The sequence below is a fragment of the Protopterus annectens genome, chromosome 11.part0 (assembly GCF_019279795.1).
Source record: "Protopterus annectens isolate FY-2018-M chromosome 11.part0, PAN1.0, whole genome shotgun sequence".
NCBI lineage: Eukaryota > Metazoa > Chordata > Ceratodontiformes > Protopteridae > Protopterus > Protopterus annectens.
The window spans coordinates 307,244,618-307,270,433 of NC_056745.1; the positions used below are offsets into that span (position 1 = coordinate 307,244,618).

The following is a 25,816-nucleotide window of genomic DNA, read 5'->3' on the forward strand; positions in this document are numbered from 1 at the left end:
AAAAGCCCTCTACTCAGTTTCATATAGACTCCTCAGAGGTGACCTCTGTCTGGCATGCAAAGCAATCTCAGACCCCACCTTGATGGGACTGCTGCATATCTACAAGTCAAGCTTCTCTCGAGTAACCCGCACGCGTAAACTCAACCTCGTCTGTGATATCAACAGGACTTGTTGGCAGGATAGATCTGTGTCCCAAAGATTCCCTTATCTGTGGAATAGACTCCCTCTCTACGTCAAGCAGAGTACTTCATTATCCCTTTTTAAGCACAACCTGGATAACTGGCTAGGAAACAGAAAATGTACCTCTGAGATTCCACCTGTGTCCCTGCTGGATATAAGCATCAGGTGATGACTTGTCTAAACATGGGCTAAACTCTTGGCTAGGTTTATAAGCTCCTCAGGGCCAATAGCCTAGTAACTTCCTATAATTCTATGATCCTATAATCCAGCACTTGTAAGTAATAAAGTCACATGTTGCAGATTTATACCTTGCAGCTCTACGAATTATTCAATAGTGTGATGAAGCTTGCTGCCTTCTTTTGCACTTATATCACACAAATTCAGGTGTTGGGACCTGGTGATTATGCAAATGATGGCCTAACTAATTACTCTGTCTGAACCTTTCAATCTGTGTGTTGCATTTACTGGCAAATTTTGTATCAAATTCTACATGATGTCATGCACATTCTAAACTCCTGCAAGCAGCACTGCATGATTCATCCTATGGCTGCAGGAGTATATGTAACTCTATATATTACCTAATGGAAATAGAGTTGGTGTTATGCATGCAGTATTCATGGCTTATAAGCACAGATAGTGATTGCATGTTTTAAACCTTATAATCCAATGTACTAGATTTGTAATATAGTATGTATATTTGACAGTTCTACCATGTGTCATGCAAATAAGTTACCCTGTGTTACATGTCCGTTGGAAAACTAGATTACAGGTGCTGCCAGGATATTCCAGACGTACGTCTGAGTGAAATTTAGGAAAATAGGCATGCTTTCTGATGGTGTGGGAACCACCTTTTAGGGGCAAAGAGATGATACATGTAGGAATCAAAATTAATCACCTACATTCCTCCTCCACCATGACCACAGCTATGAGCTACTGGAAGAAGAGTATAAGTGCCCCAATATAAAACAGAGACCTTTTCGTCATATATATATATATATATATATATATATATATATATATATATATATATATATATATATATATATATATATATATATTGTTGTCTTTCGGCTTTTCCCAGTTAGGGGTCGCCACAGTGGAACTCTGGTGCGCTAATGATTGACAGTAGATTTTCACGAATGCCGAGGTGCCAGCTCGACTTTCAACCTTCAACAAAGGCACGCCCATTTACATTTACGCATGTCTTTCGAATGCCCACCCAGCCATGGGGAGGACATGCAGACTCCACACAGAAGGCACTCCCTGCACTCTAGCTGAGAATCGAATGGGAGAACCTCTTGCTGTGAGGCAACAACGCTACCGCTGCACCACCGCGAATAGATATATATATATATATATAGAGAGAGAGAGAGAGAGAGTTGGAACCTGATACACAAAAATATTTTAACCCACTTCCATCCTAGTCATTTCTTAAGTTTTCATTTTATGTTCTACCCTCTGGTTGCTTCTTCTTTTTTCATTATTTTCTTATATTTTCATATCCACCCATTAATTTGCTCAAAAACAGATAAAACATCAATACATAATGGCTGTGTAAGGCTTTCAGAGCCTTTAGGAGGTGCATACACATTTAACATTCACTGCTTTTCCTCAACTTTATTTCTGGTCACACCTCAGTAGTATGCACTGCTAATGCAGACCCTGCTACAACCAGAAGTAAAATATTTAATAAGTACCCCTTCTTGCACTGATTTCCCCTATTGTTAATGAACACTTTGCCTCATTACACAAACAAGGTAAACAATGGTGGACTGGTCACAACTTAGCCCACTTTGTTTCTGATTCTCATGGTTTAAACTTACTGTATTATCAATATTTGTGCTATCTATGAAAGATAGCATGAAGGCTATTGGAAATAATGAAAAAGATCTTGGTTTTAGTTCTGTACTGATCATTAAAATGTCTAATATTTGTAAATAACATTTATATAATTAGAGTTCATAGGCACTAAAAATGATTTCTTAGGTAATCATTTAGATATGATGATGTTTTATTTTCAGTTATATTTAAAGCTTTTCCTATCACTTTAACCCTTCATACAATACAAGTGTCTAATTTAAATCATATGATAAGTCAATCCAGTATAGTAATGTTTTCAAAACTGCTGCAATTGAAATTGTTTCAATATTGAGTAGTCCTACTCCTCCTTCTTCTTCGCATGTTCAGTGATTATTTATGACAATTTTTGATTTATTGGGATACCATAACATTTTGATAAATAATTTATTTTCCTTTGAAATAATTTATATGGTATTAATAAAATTAGTTATATAATGTTATATATATTATATATAAGAACTTTAGTAACAAAATAATTTTAATACATTGTAATCTGTTATCAAAGAAAATTAATATTTATTCCATTTTGAGTCAAATATGTACATTACTCAACTACGTTGTTATAATTTATCTATTTTAAGTCACATGTAAATATGCAAAATATTTAATGCTTTGTTTATCCTAACAAATATTTTTAAGTGATGCCTTAATGGTGAGGTTTTATCAACATGAGTTTATTTTTCACCTCTGTTTTAAAATCCAGTTTAGATGTTTTTAATTTTAATATTTCCATTATGTACATTAGACTGGTATTAATAGTCTCAATCCATGCCTCTCAACTTGCAGACACTGAAAATAGGAGCAAAGACCCTTGGAAAGTAGGAACATCCAGCTAAAAACTGGGGCATTTAATTAGCATAATATTTGAATACCAAATAGTACAAAACTCTTTCTGATTCCAGTAAGAATGTAGGATACTACTCAGAAACATGTTTAATAAAACAGAGCATGACCAAATGATGAAAAATATAGGCATACCACCAAAGTGGCAGTGTATAATATACAGACTTTAATGAATTGCATTGCAAAATTATAGCACTCAAGGTCATTAATTTTTGCTTCAGAAAAAGGGAGCTGTAAGATGTGTGTCCTTTCTTTAAATTATTGTTGACAATGATGCTTTAACATATAGTGTGGTTTTCTGTATACTAGACAGCTTCAAAAATCACATGCACTGATGGGGATTCTGAAGAGTGTGTAAAGGGGTAAATTATACCTGAAAACAGGGACATACCTCCAAAGTTAGGGGTATCCCGAGAAGGGGTAAATTGAACCTGAAAATAAGAACAATTCCCCAAAATATGGACAGCTGAGAGATCTGCCATTTCAGTGAAAGCATATCATCCACAAAAATATATTTTAGAGTCACTATTTTCTGTAATTTGAAAACCACTTACTCCTTTGTTCATTCTAATATAATTTACAAAAGGTTCTATAGCTTATCAAATAGTAATGTTTGGTTCATTTGATAATATTAACATTTTGTGATACATAACTACCAAGTTTAACATACAGCTACATGCATATATTTGTTTTTAGCTGCAGCAATTACTAGGGAATCCAACAATCTGTAATGTTGTAAATATATGAAGACAATCTGCATAACTATTTTGCACTGTGTTTATCCCAACTGCTGCTGATATTATTATTATTATTATTATTATTATTATTATTATTATTACTACTACTACTACTATTAATTTGTAATGTCTTAATAGTGTGGTTTATTAACATGGATTAAACTTCAATTTAGACTTTTTTAAAATGATTTTAATGATTTCATTAATGTATTAGATTGATATAGATTTAAAGTGGAGTAATAAGGCCATACTTCTAGAAGGTAAAATGTTATCATAATTTTGTATTAATTTGATTGTATTTTTTAATAAAAAGTTATATTGTGAGGTAGTATATTATATATTTCTGGAATTTTACCTTCTAGATGTATGTCTTTATTTATCTTTAATTTATTGATTTGCTGTTTTAATTTACTTAAACTTATAGATTTCAATAACTTTTCTACTTATTTGTGTGACAATTTAGACATTATATATTCCACAGAAATTACTCACTTTGGTTTTCATCTGTTAGTTTTACTTCTTTCTTTGCAAAATTTCCTAAATGAATATAATATTTTAAAGCTGAAGATTTTTGTTTATGACATGTATAGTTTTATTTGCAATGCCATAGACATTATTTTAGGCCTATTAGCTAATCTATATATGCCTTTTGGTGTTACTGCATAATATTGTAGTTTTACTTTCTTCTAAAGCAATGTCGCAGTCAGGGTGACTTGATACTCTCTATTTAAGATGCTTATTTTTAAAATGTTCTCTATTTCCTCTTTGAACCGCTTTGAACCTTTATATATTTTTTTCCTTGTAGTGATTTTGATTTCATTTATCTATCACACATGTCATACTTTTTACTACACCAGTTTTTTTTTCCAAATCGGTACATTTTCTTTGTATCCCATAGCATCATTGAATTAGCCTTTCCATTGTTACCAGCAAGCATATAATCTTTAATCCCATTCCAGATTACTTTAAAATGATGTATTTCAGACATCTATGCTAGTATCATTGTAAAGACAGAATTTTTTTTTAATTTATTATCATATTAAATATAATTGCATTGGGTACAGATACAGACGTGGTAACACCTTAACATTTTCTATTTTATTCTTTACATTGTTAGCAGTATACATTATATAAATTCTTCTTTGTGTAGCTAACACAAATGAATAATGTGGGAAGAATAAAGACTTTATCTCTGAAAACAATCATTGCACATGAGATTTAAGTTATCAGTACAGTTTTTCAGAACATTAGTAGAAACAAATAACCTTGGAGTATTTTATCATTCTTGTGTAAAACACAATTAAATTTCTATACTTATATTGAGTTACCTATTCTATTAGTCGATATTCTTTAAAGACTGGATTTTGCAACCTTTTCTCTAAGCCCTGGAATGAAATAAACATTAGAAAATGTTATCATTCTTTTAAAATTTCTACTCAAATTATTTTTAGATCTCTCTACATATAACTAATGCTGCATAATTCCATTTTTGTTTCCATATTATAGTTATACATTCTCTTTTTATTTAAAAGATGAGTTTACCAGAATTTCATTTTTTAATTATTTAACCTTTGAAATCACCTTGTTTAATATGTGTCTGCTGTAAAAATGTAATATCAGCTTTATTTAGATCAAAATATTTAAATAAAAATTCTCCCTTATTACCACTGTTGATGTGAGTAATATTGATAGAGAATGTTCTTAGTGTTTTCCTATGTACGAAAATCAGGTAATTTATTTAAATTATATATAAATTGAACAAAGTGTCTTATTCAGTCCAAATTAATATTTAGAAAATGTGAGAATTTTGATTTATTTATTCACCAAGACAAATCTCCTTACATTAACACAACGTTATTGTATTATTCTCTGCATTTATAGTGAATGCATATCTATACAGTTTGTCTAAAAAGTTTACACACCCCTGTTAAAATGGCATTTTTTTCTGATATAAAAAAATGAGACCACAGTAAATAATTTCAAAACTTTTCCCACCTTTAATGTGACCTAATGTGACCTATAACCTGTACAATCCAATTGAAAAACAAACAAATCTGTTAAGGGAAAAAATATAAAAAGTAAAAAACATACAATATGCTGGTTGCATAAATGTACATGCCCTTAAACTAATGTGTGTGCACACCCTTAAACTAATACTTTGTTGAAACACCTTTTAATTTAATTACAGCATTCAGTCTTCTTGGTTAGGAATCTATCAGCATGGCACATCTTAATTTGGCAATATTTGCCCACTCTTCCTTGCAAAAGCATTCTAAATCTGTCAGATTACGAGGGCGTCTCTTGTGCCCAACCATCATCAGGTCACCCCACAGATTTTCTATTGGATTTAGATCTGGGCTCTGACTGAGCCATTCCAAAACTTTAATTTTCTTCTGGTGAAGCCATTCTTTTGTTGATTTGGATGTATGCTTGCAGTCATTATCGTGTTGAAAGGTGAAATTCCTCTACATCTTCAGCTTTCTAGCAGATGCTTGAAGGTTTGGGGCCAAAAGTAACTGGTATGTGAAACTGTTCATAAATCCCTCCACCTTGACTAAAGCCCCAGTTCCAGCTGAAGAAAAGGAACCCCAAAGCATGATACTGCCACCACCATGCTTCACCATGGGGATGGTGTTCTTTTGGTGATGCAAAGTGTTGTTTTTGCGCCAAACGTAGCTTTTGGAATTGTGGCCAAAAAGTTCAACCTTGATCCCATTAGACCATAACACATTTTCCCACATGCTTTTGGGAGACTTGATGTATTGTTTTGCAAATTTTACCTGAGCCTGGATGTTTTTCTGTGTAAGAAAAGGCTTCCGTCTTGCAACCCTACCCATAGTCCAGACATATGGAGAATACAGACAATTGTTGTCACATGTTGTACACAACCAGTACTTGCCAGAAATTCACTGCAGCTCCTTCAGTGTTGCTGTAGGTCACTTGGCAGCTTTCCCTGCCAGTTTTTGTCTTGTCATTTCATCAATTTGGGAGGGATGTCCAGTTCTTTGCAACATCAGTGTTGTCCCATATTTCTCTGTTTTTTGATGACTGTCTTCACTGTGTTCCATGGTATATCCAATGGTGTGGAAACTTTTTTGTACCCTTCTCCTGACTGATACCTACCAACAATGAGATCCCTTTAGTGTTTTGTAAGTTCTCTGTGAACCATGGCTTTTGCTGTAGCAGGCAACTAAGTAAATGTCAGGAAAATCCTATTAGGACAGCTGAATTTTATTTGGGGTTAATTAGAGTCAATTTAATTGATGGCAGATGTGTACCCAAGAAGACTGAATGCTGTAATTAAATAAATCTGTGCTTCAACAAAGTATTACTTTAAGGTGTGCACACACAACAGAGTATTAGTTTAAGGGTGTGCACACTTATGCATATTGTAGGTTTTTTTTATTTTGTTATATTTTTCCCCTAACAGATTGTTTGTTTTACAAATGAATTGTACAGGTTATAGGTCACATTTAAGGTGAGAAAAGTTTTAAAATGATTTAGTGTGGTCTCATTTTTTATATCACAAAAACCTGGCATTGTAACAGGGGTGTATAAACTTTGTATATCCACTGTATATAGAAAACACCTTAAAATCCACCCAGCATGGTTACCAAGTACATAGTCTGACCAGGAGACCTTAATCAAACTAAATTCTCCCAAACTAATTCCTGTATTATAATTCTGTCCACATTTAATTCACTTGTGTAGTTAATGTTTAATTATTACTTAACTACTAAGTCATTACATTTGTTACTGAAATCCAAACATTATTTATTACCTTACTGATTAAAAGTTTCTTTTAAATTCTCTCATAACTTATTTTAGTAATGTCATAACTAAATATACTATGCCATACTTGTTATAATAATAGTTATTTCCACTAATTTGCAAACTAGAATGCCTTATAATTCTTTTAATTAAGCATAAATTTATTGAGGATGAGAGAGAAACTTATTGTAATAATCTCATTACATATAAAACTAAAACTAAACAAATGTACAATATTTTATTCCTTATAATTATATTTTTTTCTACAAATTTGCAAACTGGAATGCCATATAAATATTTTAACTAAACATAAATATATTGAGAAACATACAGAAATTTAATTTTTTTTATGATTAATTTAATGCTGTAAGCTTTATCAGAGAATTCTCACCCAACTAATTCTCATTTTAATTCGTAACTTTTTTCTTTTTTCTCATGTATTTAATTTCTTTTCTTTAATCTTGGTTTTTGATCTCATATTTATTTTACCAGTTCAGTTTATTACACATAACCATTACTGACCCTACTGACTCACATAAATCTTTATTTGCTTCTGCCAATGAACATAAGAATATTTGTTATATCCTCCTCCTATTTGCCAGAAACAATCCCGTACTTACCTTTGGATAAATATATAATACAAAGTTTAATTACTGATACTGTATTAGGGACTGTTAATCAACACATGTCCATTGGTACCTTCCTTTAACAATTATTTTTTTAACTATGTATGTTTCTAATAAATCTAAATTTATATTGTGTTCATTAATGGTTATAGCTGTCTATTGAATAATAATTATTAGCTGTTTCTCTAATAATTATTCTTCCCTGTACAGCTGAATCATATGTCCTACTATATTTCATTTTCTTCCTTTGTTATTAATTTTGTATGTTAATACACCATAGTGAAAGCATCACATTCTAGCAATTACAAGTACCCTGCATTTTTTTATAATTATACTCATAGTATGTATATAACTTATTAAATAAATCATTTTGCAATAATAACCATGTATGTAATATGATAAAGCATACATCACATTTCCATATAGAATCGCTTTGTTCAATTTCAGTTCAAGATTGTAGATTGGTATGTACTTTGATTCTTCCTACAATGTTTATCTTCTTTAGGTGGATGAATATGATGTCTTGGTATAACCATTCTTATTGTAACATCTTTTAAAACATGCTATCAATTAAAATGATGCTGTCTCTAATAGTCGTTTATCTGTGAGATAAAATCTCTTTAACTTATATGCCTAAGCTTTATATATTTGATTATTAATTTGCCTAATAGTTTATATTCAATATATTCATTTAGTTAATATCATATTGCAACAAATATAAATTTATTAATTATAACATCATTAGCAAGAATTTTTGGTTGTATTACTGTTCACTCTTTAGTGAAACTAAGTTCCACTCCATTTCTTCTTTCTTTTCATAAATTATTTAAAAAAAGGAGAAATCTTCTTTAACTGACAAGATCCTCTGTCCATTAGACAAAACTAGTTTGATTGTTGCTGAGAACAATATTAACAAGTTGTATTCATTTTACATAATTTTTCCTAGCACGTAAACTTTGTTTTTCTCAATTATCTTACTCAACTATTAATTTTCAAGTAACACTGTCACCTTGCTTAATAAGTGAGTCAGACCATTCAGTTATTTGAATTGTTTACTTATCCAATTGAGAAATGTTTACTTTAATGGAGATAGGTGTAGCCCCATTTTTATTCTAAGGTCATGAAAAAAAATCTGTGAGTCGTCTCTATTCCATGCAAAAGTCCTCAGAAATTCAGTAATTTTGATAGCCATGTATTAAGGAAAGAAATCATATTATTACCTGCCATTGTTTTGGGCAATCAGTGAATTTTAAAGTGTTCTTTCTGTATTTTCTAAATAATCAATTTTCTTAAAAAGTAAGTTATTTTGTTTTTAAAAAACAATATTTGTTTTTCTTCCTCTTGAATTCTTCTGTATCATTTAGGGTATTTTCTATATCAGTAATTTGAAAGTCCTGTTTCCAAATTATTTTGTTCAGTAATTCATTTTCTTTGTTACAATCTTCTTTTACCAAGTCCATTTTATCTAGTCTATCAGTCTTAAATGACAATGTATGTAAAGTTCAGATTAGGTGCAGAATATACTTATTTATATTAGAATGTAGTTAAGATGCTTTCAAATTGCTCATTTTTGATTGATTTCTTCACAAAAAGAAACTGGTAGGATTTTTTTTCTTTTCAATTTCCTTTTTCTTACATCAAAGTATTTACAAATTGTATACTTTGAAGAAGTGCTTTTAATTACTTTCTAAACCTTTTTACTCTGGAAATAGTGTCAAAATTGTAGAAAAAATTGCATAGCAAATTCCAGGTGTTATGAGAAGTTAGCCATCTTGGCCGCACCCTAAAATTCTGATTTTTTTTTCATTTTCCAAGACAAATGCAAAATCGCCGTCTTTAAAAACATTGTTTTATTATATATTATAACAACAGTGAATAGCTGTATCATCAGAATTGTTATTGCTTTGTGGAAGTAACAGAAGTTCTTTTTTTCTTTTTTTAAAGCAATTTTTATTAATAAAAAAAAGATAGTATTTTAATTAAAAGTTCACAATGAATTTTGATTAGCTGCAGGCATCTTCAATGTTATAGTACGTGTGGTTGACATCTGAGGGACTTAAATCTTAGCCTACATAAATAATATTTTGGTATTTCACTATAGTTAGTATCTAGAGAATCTACAATAAAGCACTCTCATTAGGATAAGTTGTACCAAGCAATTTTAAACTAGTGAGAGGTGTTCTAAATCCCAATACCACAGGCCTTTCTACACACAAAAGTCTGGAATAGGCCCATACTGCTCACCTTAAAAGGTATTATTTTGCCTGCAAAATCGGTCAGTTTAAAGTTGGTTCATAAATATCTGTTGTAATTTTTATTTACTGTAATATTTTATATAATATATATAAACTAATGCATCTGTGCTTTTGCACATTAGATATACAAGTAAGCAATAAAGAACTAATGGTGAAATAGTGCAAATGTAATCAGACACAAATGTTTCAGTGCTGATTAGGCTTGAAAGTATTGCAATTAAAACTAAAACTATCAGTTTTTGATTATTTTTTACATAGATGCCAGCCCATGATATAACAGTCATTTCTTTTGCATGTTTATTTATTTGAAAGCAGAAAAATCTAAACTTTTTTTGAAGTTTTATTTTATTTTATTGTTATAAAGTGTCATTACAGAGATTTTATCGAGTTGCTTAGTGAAGTAATGCAGACCTCTGAGCTGCACTGTTTTTGTGTTATTCTGTAAGTGCTAGCAGTCCTGCTTTTAGAATGCCACTTCAAAAAGAAATTAGAATGATAGATCTGACAGAAGCACAAACGTGTTTCCTTAATATCAAAGTATTTATTTTGTTTGTACTTTACTTATTTCAGAGTACATTTGTGTGACATTTCCGTGCTCGCATAATGAAAGTTGTTCTGAATATAGCAACTTTCTGTTTTAGGCATGGTTTGTTATTGTAAAACACATCCCTGCTAGTAAGTTAAGTAATAGTTTCTGATATGTCAGCCAGCACTGCCGTATGTTTAGAATAATTAATTGTTCTAGAAGGAATGAGGAAATATGTTGACATGTTGCTAAGTATTGCAGTACTGGGAATGAACATGCAGTTTCATGGTATGCTGAGCTGTTAAGACCACTTAATTAACTACTGCATGAAAGAGCCATGAAAAAGAAATACTAAAGCTCACATCTGTTTATAAATATAAGTCACAAACAACTGTGTTGTATCTTCACAGGTATTTCACAATTGCACCTGCATCAACTCTTTAAGACCAGGACGAGCAAACTCCTCAGCTGTTCTTGGGCAATGTCAACGAGAAAAAAAATGCAAAACAATGATGTATGCTTACCTGACTTTATCCCTACTCAAGAGTCTGGTTTATTCTACTGCTGCCATACCAGGCTACATGGTGTTTGTCAGGTAAAGTATGAAACAAATTTTGTACTATATTATAAAATGACCAAATGACAGATGAACTCTTAACAGGCTGTCAGTTAAACTGCTTTTTTGAAATTATGCAATTTGCATATCCTTGCAGATGATACATCATTTACTAAATGCTATTTGCCTGCAAGAAATTACTAAGATATGACCAAACAAAATCATTATTTTTCAGTAGCATAAGAATCAGATGTCCCTGTTCCCCCTCACACATTTTTATATAATAATTCCAAGTTCACTGCACATTCAAGGCCAAATTCCAGAACACTTGCACTCGGTCTAAGTAACTTATTATACTCTAAGGCATGCTTAAACTAGAGTAAGTCAGTTAGACTGAGAGTAAGTCTTTTGGAATCAAGTCCCAGAAATAGTGAAATATCCCACCTAAATGTGAAAGTTGGCTACTTCTGTACAAAAGTTATCTTTCACACAAAAACAGCTTAAGAAATAGCATTTGGTGAATGCTGTTTTCATGTATTTGCATACTACTGAAGTAGTGAAGTGAAATGGTATAACTAAAAGCATATCAATTTTTCAGCTGTCTGCTTCAAATTTTTGATGAAACATTTTGTGTACAACTATACAATTTTTCATTTCAATTATACAACAATAACTGAATCATACACTCAGGGCCATAAGGAAGAGTGGGATGCATAAGGCAGGGGCCCACACTGGCTTGAAAGTGCTTACCGTTTTGTTTTAAGTAATAAACAGACTTTCTTTATTTCATATTGTGGATTACTACGTATCTCTATAGCTTGTTGCTTGGACAGTGGATTTTTTCATTTGTAAAGTGGAAGGTGTTCCTGTGTTTAATGATTAGCATATGAATGGAACTTTGAAATGCCTTGGTTATCTCTCAGCCACAGTTATCATTGTATTTACTTGTCTGCATTTAGCGGGCAGAGAGATATCTACACTGTTGGAGACGCAATTTATTACATTTAATATATATGTATGTACTCATGCATACACATCAGTAAGAAAAAATGCAAACTGTCACTAAAGGAGGCTGCACATTAAGTGTGTATTCCTGACAAAATGTTACTTTAGCTGTTTTATACTTTATATTCTAACTATGTCATACTTGCACTCTGAAGTTTAACTTTAAACAAGACAATTTCGTAACTGTTTTCCTTATTCTTCTGTAGGACCATTTCCACTAATCTGAAATCGCTGGGACTGGGAGTTCATCTTTTAATCACAAGGACACTGTGTAAGACTGTTATTAAAAACCTTTATGAATTTCAGATTATGCTGTTTTACTTCAGTTGTATTTTTATATTCCTAATAATTATTAAAAAGTCTAAATAAATGAAAAGATGGCCTCCATTCAGTGAAGAATGACATTCAGGTCACACTCTGAGAATTCATAAAAGTTCCTAGCTTGAGCCTTATGGCTTGTGCTAGAAAAGCTCTTGCAGAGCAGCATACCTATTTGTGATTCAGAAACATGCTAGCCATCATAACTCAGATCTCATTATCAGCTAATTTGCATGTTTCTAGAATTACAGTTACATCTGCAACATGATCATGTCTGATCTCATGTCACTGTAGTAACCTGCTGCTTGTGTAGGTGGTGGTATTCCCTCCAGTCACTCTCACACACACACACACACACACACACACACACACACACACACACACACACACACACACACATATATACACACCACAGTCCCTCTACCTGCCCCTAGCCTATCTAACCTCCCATCTTCCTGTGGTTTCTCCCAACCCCATTATACTTTAGTGCCATTACAGCATGTCTGTATTAGGCTCTGGTCATCTAGGGTATCCCCCCACCCACACCAATGTTGGTGTTATTACAGTACTATAAATAGTCATCCATGATAGTATAGTGGTTCCCCCATCCACCCCACCACCTGCGGATCACCCTTTTTGCCATTATGGCACTTCACTTTATCACTAGTGTCCATTGGCTCCTCCCTACTCCCATACTACCAGTGGTGCCATCATGGCACTTTAAAAAGTATTCCTTGGTGTCCAGTGGTTCCTCCCATCCCCCCAGTCCCCATACTGTGGTTGGTGCCATTATAGCACTTTAGAGTGTGTACACTAGTCCACTCTCTTATACATTTTGCTATTGATTTATTTCTGTATTTGTTTGTAAGTAGTACATTTAAACAAAACAACTCTAGAAGCAATATACTGACAGCAGTTTAGCTCAGTTAAGAGCCCATAAATTAGCAAAATTCCACACTGTTGTGACATCCTACTTTGACATCAGCCACAAAGTCCATAATCTAAATTAAATCCAAAAAAGCACTAGTAATACCACACAGTGATAAAGTTGTGAATTATTCTGCCCATTCCTAGATTCTGTCCTAACAGCAGTGACCCTCTTGGTGCACCACCATCTGCTTTATGCCGCATACTGCAGCCATGGTACCAAATGTAATGCTGCATGAATAACACACACACACATATATGCACAGCTGTACACATGTCATCCTTGTATAGGGCACATACTGCTACCTTCTGTGTAAATACACACACGCAAATACATGTACACACACAGCTTTTTTGTATAGGACATATAGTATACCTTCTGTGTAAGTATATACATGAACTTACATATACACCATCCTTGTACTGGGCTCACAGTGCTACTTTTCTTTGTAAACACACACACAGACACACAGACACACACACACACACACACACACACACACACACACACACACACACCATTCTAGTATGTGGCTCATAGTGCTACTTTTTATGTAACTACAACACAGAGTATAACCTCAGTGGCCCTGTGCACTATTCATAAACAAGGTATACACAGTAAGGTACAACCTCCACAAAACACTGCATGTCACGCATACCTACCTAAACTGTACAATTCACATCCAAGCACATATGAGACAAGATAGCATCATAATCAAAGCAGATCTACTACCTCCACTGGTAGCCATGGCGACTCCCAAACTCACATGCCTTCCCAAAGAGTAGCTTACTCATTGATAGTGATAGAGCTATCAATAACCCTAACCCAGAGGGGTTAAACACTAGGGTGACCATTCATAGATCCTGGAGTATATGTAGTAGGTTATGAGCTCAGGGGAGCTTTGCTCCAGAGGAATGCATAGAGCATTCCTATAATGACTGAGTGTGAGCTGAAAAACTAAAAAAGTAACAAATACTGCTGTTGTGTATGATTCATCCCCACTAGGTGCACATGTAAGGCAGCCAAAATATGAGCATTCTGTTTCTGAAATATACTTCTTTCAGCTTAGGAATGAAGTCAATATCTGCATCATGGCTGTCTTGCGGAGTAGAATGCAACCATGAATCTTAACTAAAGAAGTGGAAGTGTTGGTGAATTTTGCAATGTACAATGTATAACTGAAATTTTGAACTGCTTTCCTTTCCTTTCCTTTCATCATATTTCCCTATTACTAAATTACAATACTGTACACTTACACTGAAACCTGGAGTGAAAAAATGCTAAGTGGAGAGGGAGGAAAGTTGAGTCCTGGTATAAAGTGATCAGCCAAAAGACAATTAGTGGAGCTAGAGTCATTAATACTCCACAGTACTAACAAAGAGTATAGGCAGCCATCTAACATTATTCACTGAGGTGGCAATTATACCACACAGATTTTAACTACTGAGGAGCAACATACTTAATACCCCTGTAGCTGTTGCAGAATGCCTAGACAAGTAAGTGACACAGACATCAGACGAAATCAGATAAGAAAATATTTTCTATGCCTCCATAAATTTAATGTCTGGTTTTAGGCTCTGTAGTATGTTGAGAAAACCGGCTTCTCAAAAATGAAGTAGAAAAGCACAGCAGCTGGTTTATATGCAAAGAGCAGAGTATAGTAGAAAGCTGAGTGAGGATACAGTGGTGCATTCTACTAGCCCATATTATTATTATTGTTTGCTATTTGTTCACCAGGTACGTGGACTGGTCTATTGACCCTTTTCAGCCACAACCTGAGGTCAAAGAAAGTATATCACTGTCTTTCAATCAGCGATATTATATAGAAAATGAGTACATAGCACAGTCTGAAACATAATAAGACTGAATGCAGCTAGGGTAACATTAAAAGAGCCAGCCAGAGTGCATCGATAAAGAAAAAACATAAATACAAAATGCAAGCTAAGATATGCATAAAATACAGTGCTCCTATATACATGTACACCATTTGCTTATAAGATGCCACATTAAGAGGCTAGGAAAAGTTTATTAAATGTATTATATTATTCATGATATGGGATGGTGAATTACATAACCATTGTCATGTCAGCAGTTGCAGGCAGATTCTGTAAAGAGATGCTCTTTAAGTGTATATTTGAAGCTTTTAATGGTTTCTAGATTTTTGATGTCTGCAGGCAGGTGTTTCCAGGTAGCAGGTCCCAGTCTAGAGAAAGCTGCTCTCTCACTTACAGCAGTTTTAAATGGAGGGTATTCTTGAGGGAACTAAACAAAAATACATTAAAAACTAAAAACAAAACAAAAAGAATTCGACCGGTATACACGAGCTTTGTGCTAAAAACACTGATTTATTAATTGTTAATACACAAGACACAACAAAACACTATGACTAAGAGCTTTCACCTCAAAAGGCATCATCAGCTCTGATGATTCCTTTTGAGGTGAAAGCGCTTAGTCATAGTGTTTTGCTGTGTCTTGTGTATTAACAATAAATAAATCAGCGTTTTTAGCACGGAGCTCGTGTATGTCGGGCAAATTATTTTTGTTTTGTTTTGTTTATTCTTCAGGGAACTGTTGTCCTGTGTATTTCCTGAGTACATAAAGGTTTTCTTGTAAGGGTAATTTCACTCTTAGAGGAGGCAGTGACTGTGTTTTAGCACCTTGTAAATTAGAATACTTACAAGAAAAGTTGTCTATGAGGCACTGAAAGCCAGCTGAAATGGGGTCTGGTAACTGAAGGAATCTGCAGATTTTTTTCTCCACAATCTGTATTCAGTGAGTATTGTGGGCTGAATGCATAATGAGAAATGGAAGGCCATATTTAAGTTTGTCTGTTAAAATATTTTAGCAATGTCCCTGCAAGCAGCAGGTGAAAAGAGGTGGCTGATCTTGTAACATAGTTTTAATTGAGCAAAGTCTTTATTAGTTACAAAATCTGTGTGTGGTAAAGAAAAGGTTAAGGTTGACTATTAGGCCTAGGTACCTCTGTTCAGTGACATTAAGTATTATTTTCCCGTTAAGATCTGTTAAGAGAATAGGAGGAATAGTGGGTAATACTGTGCCAATATTGTGGCAATCCTGTCTAGAATGAGGTAGGATACCCAAACCAGGAAGACAGAGATGTCCACTAGTATAGGCAAACATAAACTACAGATGGAGAGCAAGAGCATCTAATAGTCATGGAATGTGAAACAACTATTGTCACAGGATACAGAAGGTATGAAATTGCTACATGACTTTATTTTTCATTTGGTTCAACTTGATATTTTAGCAAAAGTGCTTAGTCTACAACTATACCAGGGCATGAGTATGTGAGCCAAAGCTGGTGAAAACTAAGCTGCCAGTAACATATCATACAGGCCCAGCAACAGCCAAAAATCATATTTTTTTCTGTTGACAGTAATAGTGTGCTAATGAATTAGTTCTACAAAATTGCCCTTTAACGATGATTGAATTTCATTCAAGAATTAAGTACATTTCTCAGTGTATGTTTACATTAATCGTTGATTTGTTTCATTGTAGCTGGACTACTTGCTCCTTTGTTTTATGGAGCAGCAATTGATACCACGTGTCTGAAATGGGGTACCAGAACATGTGGGGGTCAAGGAGCCTGCAGGATGTATGATACAGCAGCCTTCAGGTACTGTGTGAACTTTCTACTGCTCACCTATTCTGGTTAAGGTACTCATTGTGATCATATTTACTGTATTTCATCTAAAGACAACTTATGTATGGTATTGTCTGATTTTTTTGAAAACTGTTTCCAAAAAGAGGAATTCATAGCTAACTCTGCCTCTTCACTGTCTGCATTACTGTGATGAGATCTGATTTGAATGCATGCGTGCGCATGTGTTCTTGAGTGTATCTGAGTGTGCTGTGTGCTTGATTTGCATTTGAATGTGTAACATTGAGGATCAGTTTTCTTGAATGAATTCATATCACACAAGACAATATAAATATCACCAATAAATAACACATTCACATCCTGCACCACCTTACTTGTGCACTAACCCTAACCCTGCCCCATCCCAAAACTCAATTTTATACATTACCTTTTGAAAAATCCTTTCCCTAATAGTACCACTACACAAGACACTCTCACACATTACATATATGCCAACACACATGCTCAACGCAGGAACAATACTAGGCAAGCTGTCACAAGGACCATAAGATGCCTTGCCATGTGAACCTTTAAGCAGGCAGTCTTAAAAGTTCATGCCTCCCTTTTCAAACACTTAACAGTACTCACCTCCCAAATCAAGAAGGGCTGTACACGATAATCTTGCTATAAACTGTGTCTATCTATCCAGTCATCAACTAGTCATAAAACTAGCCACATTCATACATTGTTTGACTTGCAGTGGTAAGTTATTGCACTTGTTTGGAATACGTTTTATAAGATTCATAGGAGATTCAAGGCTAATTTAGTTTAGTGACCATGTATATCTTGCCAATATCCAACCTAAGACTTTAACACCTTTCTCAATAAGAAAGATGCCAGTTAGAAGTGGAGAAAATTGGAGAGTACCTGTCCAGTTATCCATATTTAGTCTGAAGGAAGATATTGAATCATATTGCCAAATCTGCAGAGGAAGTTTATTGCAGAGAAGGGAGATGTGATGCTTCATGAAGCTCTCTGTCAATCATGTTCTGAGTATCTGATGATGAAGGTCCAGGTCTCTGGTTCTACTAACTGTGCTGTTTGATTTTTTGTGATAAAGGAGGTCAAGGACCTCTGGATCTGTAAGGGTATGGTAACTGTGGCCAGGGTTGACCTTTGCTCAACTGGTGCCCTAGGCAAAAGGGCTCCACCTTGCCCCCCCAACACCATCCGGTGCCCCCATCCTGGGCTACCTACACTATACAAATTACTGGGAAAGCACCCCTACTACAGCGGCACCCTAGGTGACCGCCTAGTTGGTCAATGCCTAAGGCCAGCTATGACTGTGGCACAGATCACCCCACAGGAGTTTATAAGACAAGAGTGCAGGGACAGGACTTCTAGGAATCTACCTTTCCAGCTAGTCTTGTTTATATTTTGCTGAAGATTTACGTCCCTACTGCAGATGTTAGTAGATTATGGGTAGCACTAAACCTATCCCCTTTCTTAGCCATACTAACCCACAGACACACACACACACACACACATACACACACACACACCGAATCCACAATCACTGAACACACTTTAACAAAAGCCCTTTCTCCAAAAAAGCGCTTTTGTTAAAGTGCGTTAAAAAAAAAACATTAAATCTACTTTTATGCAGGGGGGCAAGCCACCTTGCACCCCACCCCACCCCTTACTTTAATATTCTCACTCCAAGATCGCACTACATTGAGGAAAAGGGAATATTCCCTTATCTGCACCATAGTACGATCTCCACAACAGTCATTCCCCCATGACTCCCTCTAGCTGCAGGCGTACTTCTGCGAAAGTGCTTTTTCGGTAAAAAGCTCTTTCGCGGAAGTAGGCCCGGCTGTTTGTGCTTTGGTGAAAAGTTCTTTCAGGGGTCAGCACCAATCCCATATATATATATATATATATATATATATATATATATATATATATATAAATTTTTTTTGTTATATTAATACATTTTATATTTATATACACACATACAAACACATGCAGACACACATATCCTCATTTGGTCAACATTTGTGTAGCCAGTGAAACCTGGTCAGTTACACAAATAGTTGACAGGTGTGTGAGATTGCTCAGTTCTCAATGTTGGAAAACTTGTGCTTCTCCCGACATTGTACATTTTCAGAGTTAGAATATTTATAATTAGCAATGGGGGTATTATTAACTCAGTCAGCATTTCATGCATTCACCATTCTTTCATCTTTAGCTCATACTTATTTTGCTTTATCAATGAAATGCAGCAGGTTCAAGGATGTAGAGTAATAACTTTTACTTAAAACAGCCATTTCCACAGGACTACACAAGGATCACACAGTTTACAAAAGAACTAAAATAATCTTGTCTTACATAACTTTACAGTCTAAAACCTTTGCATGTCTCTCCCTCTGAGAGACTCACATATCTCTGTCTGTCCAAGAATATGCTTCTTGACACTGCCAACAGTGTATTCTGTCTTCATTCTCTTCAACAATAGTTTATTTCATTCTCTGCAGCCCTTCGTTTTATTAGAAGGGGGTGTGGCTTCCTCCACTCTGGGCAAGTGTGTGAGATCATCCCCAACACTGCCCAGACAAAACAGCTCCTTGTACCCCACAGCAATCACTAGGTGGTACTATATCACATGATGCCCCCCCCCCCCCAGCTTGGACCTGTGAGGATAAGTACCATTGCTAGTCATATCCAATTTCAGCTGGCCCATAAATGCACTCGCAGAGGGTGGTCACTCTTCTTTCATAGGTTCATAGGTAAGTACTAGGCTAGCTGCCTTTGCAGAACATTTTAAGCCTAGCCAGTTTCGCTTTTTGTGCTTGAAATACCCTATCCCATTTGGTTATAGACCGACCATATGCATTTCATAGTCGATAATTATATATTACTGATAATGAGAATAACTGGGATCATACCGTAGATAGTTTGAGGGGAACCCATGCATTGGATAATGCATTTAGGAGCTGCATCTGTCCATTAGGATCATAGGTTCATAGGTTCATAGGATCATAGGAGGTTACTAGGCTAATGGCCCAGGGCCCTTACAAGCCTAGCCAAGTTCAACCTGTGTTTTCAAGTGTGTCTGGTTCAAGCAGACACTGAAATCATTACCTATTGCCCTTGTCCAAGAGGGACACAGGTGAAATCCCTGGGGTGAATTTCCAGTTGCCCATCCAATCGTCCAAATTATGCATTAATAGGGCCAATGAGAGGCTTTGTTTAACATGAATATGAAGCTTGTTCCAAAGGTGGGACAACCTCTGTGAGACAAATCTGTCTGTCCAGCAAGTTCTGTTGATGTCACATACCAGGTTAAGGTCCCTTGAGCAAGTGACCCATGTGCCATTTGATTTGCGAAGATCACCATTTCCATTAAAGCCTGGTCAGAGATTGCTCTATATGCAAGGAAGTCTGTATGACACAGAGTAAAGTGACAATGATTCCAGTCTGTCCACATAAAACAAATCTTGAAGACCCTAAATTTTCTTTGTAACGAACCATTGTTGTTTCCCCAATTGCTGCAGGGTTTGGAAAGGAACATACCAAAGGAAGCATTGTACTTTGTTATTGGCCAGATGAGGGAAGAGTACGGGGGGGGGGGAGTTATAACCTTTTTTTTTTCTGGAGGCAATGCCCTTACTTATGAGATGAGCAATATAAAAATGCCCTTCTTACCACTTTCATTAGTCTGTGCAAGACCTTCTTACAGGATGTTGACATCGCTAGGGGTTTCAACAATTGCTCCTAGTTTGCAGTCATCAGCAAACTTTGTCAGCCACAGTCCTTTAGTTTTAGCCTGTATTTCTGAGAAGTAGATTCCGAACAGTAGGGCTCCCAGAACTGATCCCTGTGGAACACCTCTGGTTGCAGGTCTGCTGGAGGAGGTGGAGTCCCCTATTTTCACTGTATGAGCTCTATCAGTGAGCCAGTTTGTAACCCATCTGACAATATATGGGTTGATACCCAGCTGGGTGAGTTTATCAATAATGCCTGGGTGGGGGATTGGCTAAGTATAGGTAGGCCATATGCACAGATTTGCCCTCATCTAGGGCTTTGGTGACTATCTCGAAGAAGTCCACCAAGTTTAACAGGCCTGATCTCCCCTTGACAAAGCCAAACTGGGTGGGGTTGAGTGTTTGGACATTTCCTATATCTTTATTTATAAGGTCCATGATGATTCGTTCCATGGCCTTGCAGATAAGGCTGGTCAGATTAATGGGTTTATAGCTTCTGGGGACCATGAATGCACCCCATTTGTGCAAAGGGATGACGGCAGCTGTTTTCCATTCTGCTGGGATGAAGAAAGTGCTTTGGCTATGATTGAAAAGCGTGCCGAATGGTGATGCTAATTCTTGTTTTAACACATGTAGAACACAACCCAGTATGTTGTCTGGTCCCTTAGAAGCTGTATCTACTGCTCAGAGATACTAAGTAGAGTTCAGGTGTTGGAGATGCTTTGGTGTATGTGGCAGGGACAGGGGAGTGAAGTTTTCACAGAACCTGTCAGCCAGCAGGTATGCTAAATCCACAGGTTCTGTATGTGTAGCACCATTAACTACAAGTTCAGCACAAATCTGGGCCTTACCTTTGAGTTTACGGATGTAACTAAAGAGCACCTTGTAATTATCCTTAAATAGGGAAGCTAATTTGGATTTGTAGTTAGCTTTGGAGGACTTAATTAGGAGTCTTATTTGCTTGTTTAAGTTGAGGAGGGAGTGTTTCCAGTTTTGAGACCATTCCTTCCTACCTTAGACAGCTATTTCTTTCTCCTATTGTATAGCCTATTAATGGTAGTTGTCTACCAGGCAGGTTTGTTTTTCCTTGAAAATCTTGCTTTGGTTCTATCAGGTATGGCAGAGTCAGTACAATTGTACAGGTGTTCATATAAAGCATTGGTGTATAATTCAGAATAGGTGTTTGTTCCATCAGTGGGGAAGGGGGTATGAAGCTATTTATGTTGTCATGTAAGAGGTTGTAATTGGCCTTGGAGAATTTTTTTTAATCTAGTTGTTGCTAATGGGGGGGTCTTGTGTTATAGTTACTTCTAGTAAGACTGATTTGTGGCCAGATTTCACCAGGGATAGCCACACACTGAGGGTGGTGCAGTGGTCCCCCATGTTGGTGAGCACCAGATCCAGGATGTCTGAATCCTTTGTGGGTGTGTCAACCAGGTGGTCCAGGGCAATGGAGTTAACGAAGTCCAGGAACCTTTGAGCAAGTGAGTTAGAACACGTATAATTTACCGAGTCAATGAATGGGTAGTTAAAGTCACCCAAAACCAGTAGTAAAGGGGGGCAATCTTGGGGTACATTTTCTGTTTCCCATCCATAGATCTAAGCTGAACTTGAAGATGGACAGGAATGAATTTTGTTTTATGTGAATGGGGAGTCTGTTCCATAGCAGTGGTGTCTTCTGTTAAATATACCTGCCCTTTCAAACTGTTCTGTTGATGTTGCAGAAGAGGTTTAGATCCCTAGACCAAGTATTTCTGACACTACTTGCTGATGTGCAATAAATCCATCAGTAATGCTTCAGAGGATGCCTTGTATCCAGACACAGGTCACCTCTTAGTAGTCTGTAGGATATCGACTATAATGACAGGGCTTCGAGTCAGCCAAAGTAGGACACGTTGTTTAGGCCTTGCATCCTTTTAGTAACTTATGTTTGTGGGCACTCCAATTGTTGCATGTGCCTGGATAAAACGGATACATGCCAAAGGGGGCATTATATTAATGACTGGCCTAATGAGGGCTGAGTAAAGGGGGATAATGACATCCCTAGATCTAGACACAATCCCTTTGTTTATAAGCTGTGCGATATAGAAGGGCTTTCTTACAACAGACAAATGTTGGTCAAAGGTTGCTACTGTCCACATAAGTTCTCAAATCCTGAACGACTGGGTCAAGTCTTAGGGGTGTATTGTCAATGTGGTAGTTCCCTGGGGTAGATGTCTTCCCAAAGTATCATTCATCTCAGACACCATCTAGCAAGGTGTGTAGTTTTCAAACAGACATAGCATTTCAACAGCTTCAGGCAACACCTAGCCCTTTTTCACATGAATGTCTCTTTCTGGATTGCCAGATTGATTAATGTTTTTGTTAATAAAGTCTGAACACTGTCATCAATACTATGAGTTTTGGTATTGTCTTCCACATGCTGGCTTGTTTGAAAATGTATACATTAGGACTGGAAGATATTTAACCTGGAAGAAATTGAAGCTCTCCAAACTCTCCTCATTTGATTTATGTCTGTTTCTGCTGTTTTAGATTTGGTATCGGCTTATTCTGTCATCTCATCAGACTTGTTAGGCTGGCCTTTAGTACAGTCCTGTTCATTGTCTTTTAAAGCCTACAGGCATACCTTTCAACATGGCCTGTTCGTTGTCTTTTATAGCCTACAGGCATACCTTTCAACCTGTTAGCTCAAGAAACCAGGACAAAGCCTAAAATAATGGGTGGACAAAGACCCAAAAACAGGGACAGAGTTTAAGTATTTCTCTTATTAACTTTGGGTTTGTTTTAGCATGGAATTTCTGAAGGATATAAAGTCTAAAAGTAAAGTGTATGTCATTATTTAGTGACTTCAGTTATCAGTGACTTGCCAGAAAAAATGCAAATGTTATGAAAAACATACCAAAAATATAAGGTAAAAATCTAGACATTCTACGAAAATCTGGAAAGTTGAGAGGCATGCCTACAGGCACCAAGTGTCTCAATTTTCTGTATATTCGTTGCTTCTTTCAACTTTAGAAGGTTAGTGTCAACATCTTCCTTTTGTTTGAGGGAACTATTTTCCTCTTGTAAGTTTATTATAGAAGTATGAATTTCTTGCATCATCTCAGCATAAGAAACAAGTGATGTGTGCTTAGGGGATTATTTTCAGCCTTAAGATTTTTATACGTAGTGATTAGTTTGAGAATAGAATCATACTGTTTATTCAATTTGCAATGCAACTTTGTATTTTCCTTATGCAAAGTATTAACGAGGCTGTCTTTCTTTTAATATTTGTGTTCTAGCATTTGCCTATATTGTTTAAATGCATCCAAGTCTGTGTTACTGCACCTTTGTATTTCTCTGCACACAGCTTCTTTGAGTTCTTTACTGATTAGTGCCAACTGTTTACTTCCTTTAACCCTCTCATATGTCTTATGCTTAGTAAACTGGCCCATTTCATTGCTTTGAGCAGAAGTCTGTGCAGTGCTTGATTGTTTTTAGTCTCTTGGAGTTGAGCCTTCAGAAACTCATTCTCAACTTGCATGTGTTCATATTTTACTCTTAGGTTAAGCATAGCACTGTTGACATTTTGTAGTTCCCACCACGTTTCATTTTTACTTAGTAAGTCCACAATGTTAGTTGGGTCTGAAACTGACTTTACTTTTATCTTTTAAGTTCTAATACCAGGTGACTTGACTCATTTCTTTTACTTTGGTAATGTTACTTGATCTAACACTTTCAGATTTAGTTTCACGTTTTACTGTTTCTACATGTATAGAAAGTTCTGAGAGCATTTTAGAAAAGTCAGCCATTTTTCTATCTATTTTATCCTGCCATATCTTTTGCTGATCAAGCTCAGCCAAAAATGTTATACTTTTTCTGTCATTTCATTTTCATTTTCAGAAACCATTTGTTGTAACGCTAGTTTTGCATTGTGAATCTCATTTACTTTCTTCTTGTCTTGGTTAGCCACTGGTAATGCAATTATATTTCTTGCAATTATCCCCACTACCTTTTCTGCAAGTACTATTTTTTTAACAAGGCACTCCAAAAAAATCTGCCCTGCAGCACCATCTATTTCACTCTCTTAGAATATTTAAAGTCAGTGCCATTATTTTGAATGAAAGTTTAATTTTGCATAGTTGCAACAATTTGCTACAATGTATCAATTTTCTCCTACCTATCAGACATATGCTGATGCAAAGCATTCTCCTTATACTTTACCACAGTATTATCTGTGGCCATACTAGTTTGGCCAACAACACTTTGTATTGCTAAATAATGTTGCTGCATCTCAGCAGATTATAACACCTGCTTAAAGAAGGGGATATGGCCTCCACCACAGTGGGCAACTATGGTGTGGGATCCTCCTTCCACATTACCCCCAAACAGCAGCCCTACATACTTCACTGTGGTTGTTAGGGACACTGTACCATGATATGTATCATGATATAGTGGAATTGAAAGACTTACCATTCAGTAACGTGGTCAATAGGGGGAGCCAGAAAGTGATGTGAGATCTCTTTATGGGTTCATAGGTTCTTCTTACTAAGCCACACAGCCTCATCACCCAGTGCTGGTAGGAAAGTAGCAATGCTACCCACTCTTATTTAGTAGACTTTCTCCACAAATTCCTAGTGAAAATTTGCAATCACCCATCCAGTTACTCAGACTGGCTTTTATGGATCAAATACAAAGTGTTCACGCACGAAGGACAACGTGCACGGTCTTAATAAAGATATGCATCCACAAAATTAGACCAGCACATAGAGGATCGCTGAAATTTCACTTTTATTTAAACATATATCATCCAAATGTGATGGCTGTAAGCCCTCACAAAAAGCAAACTGGTTTCGGTTTGAGA

General features: G+C 35.7%; 1 protein-coding gene across 1 annotated transcript in view; it reads left to right on the plus strand.

Annotated features, from left to right (window-relative positions):
* LOC122815361 (solute carrier organic anion transporter family member 1A1-like) overlaps window positions 1-25,816 on the plus strand; it is a 418,921-nt gene that overhangs the window by 337,901 nt on the left and 55,204 nt on the right. Inside the window, exons 12-14 of the mRNA XM_044087816.1 lie at window positions 11,209-11,393; window positions 12,566-12,630; window positions 17,125-17,242. Of these exons, the coding sequence (XP_043943751.1) occupies window positions 11,209-11,393; window positions 12,566-12,630; window positions 17,125-17,242 (368 nt within the window). The remainder of the gene's footprint in view (window positions 1-11,208; window positions 11,394-12,565; window positions 12,631-17,124; window positions 17,243-25,816) is intronic.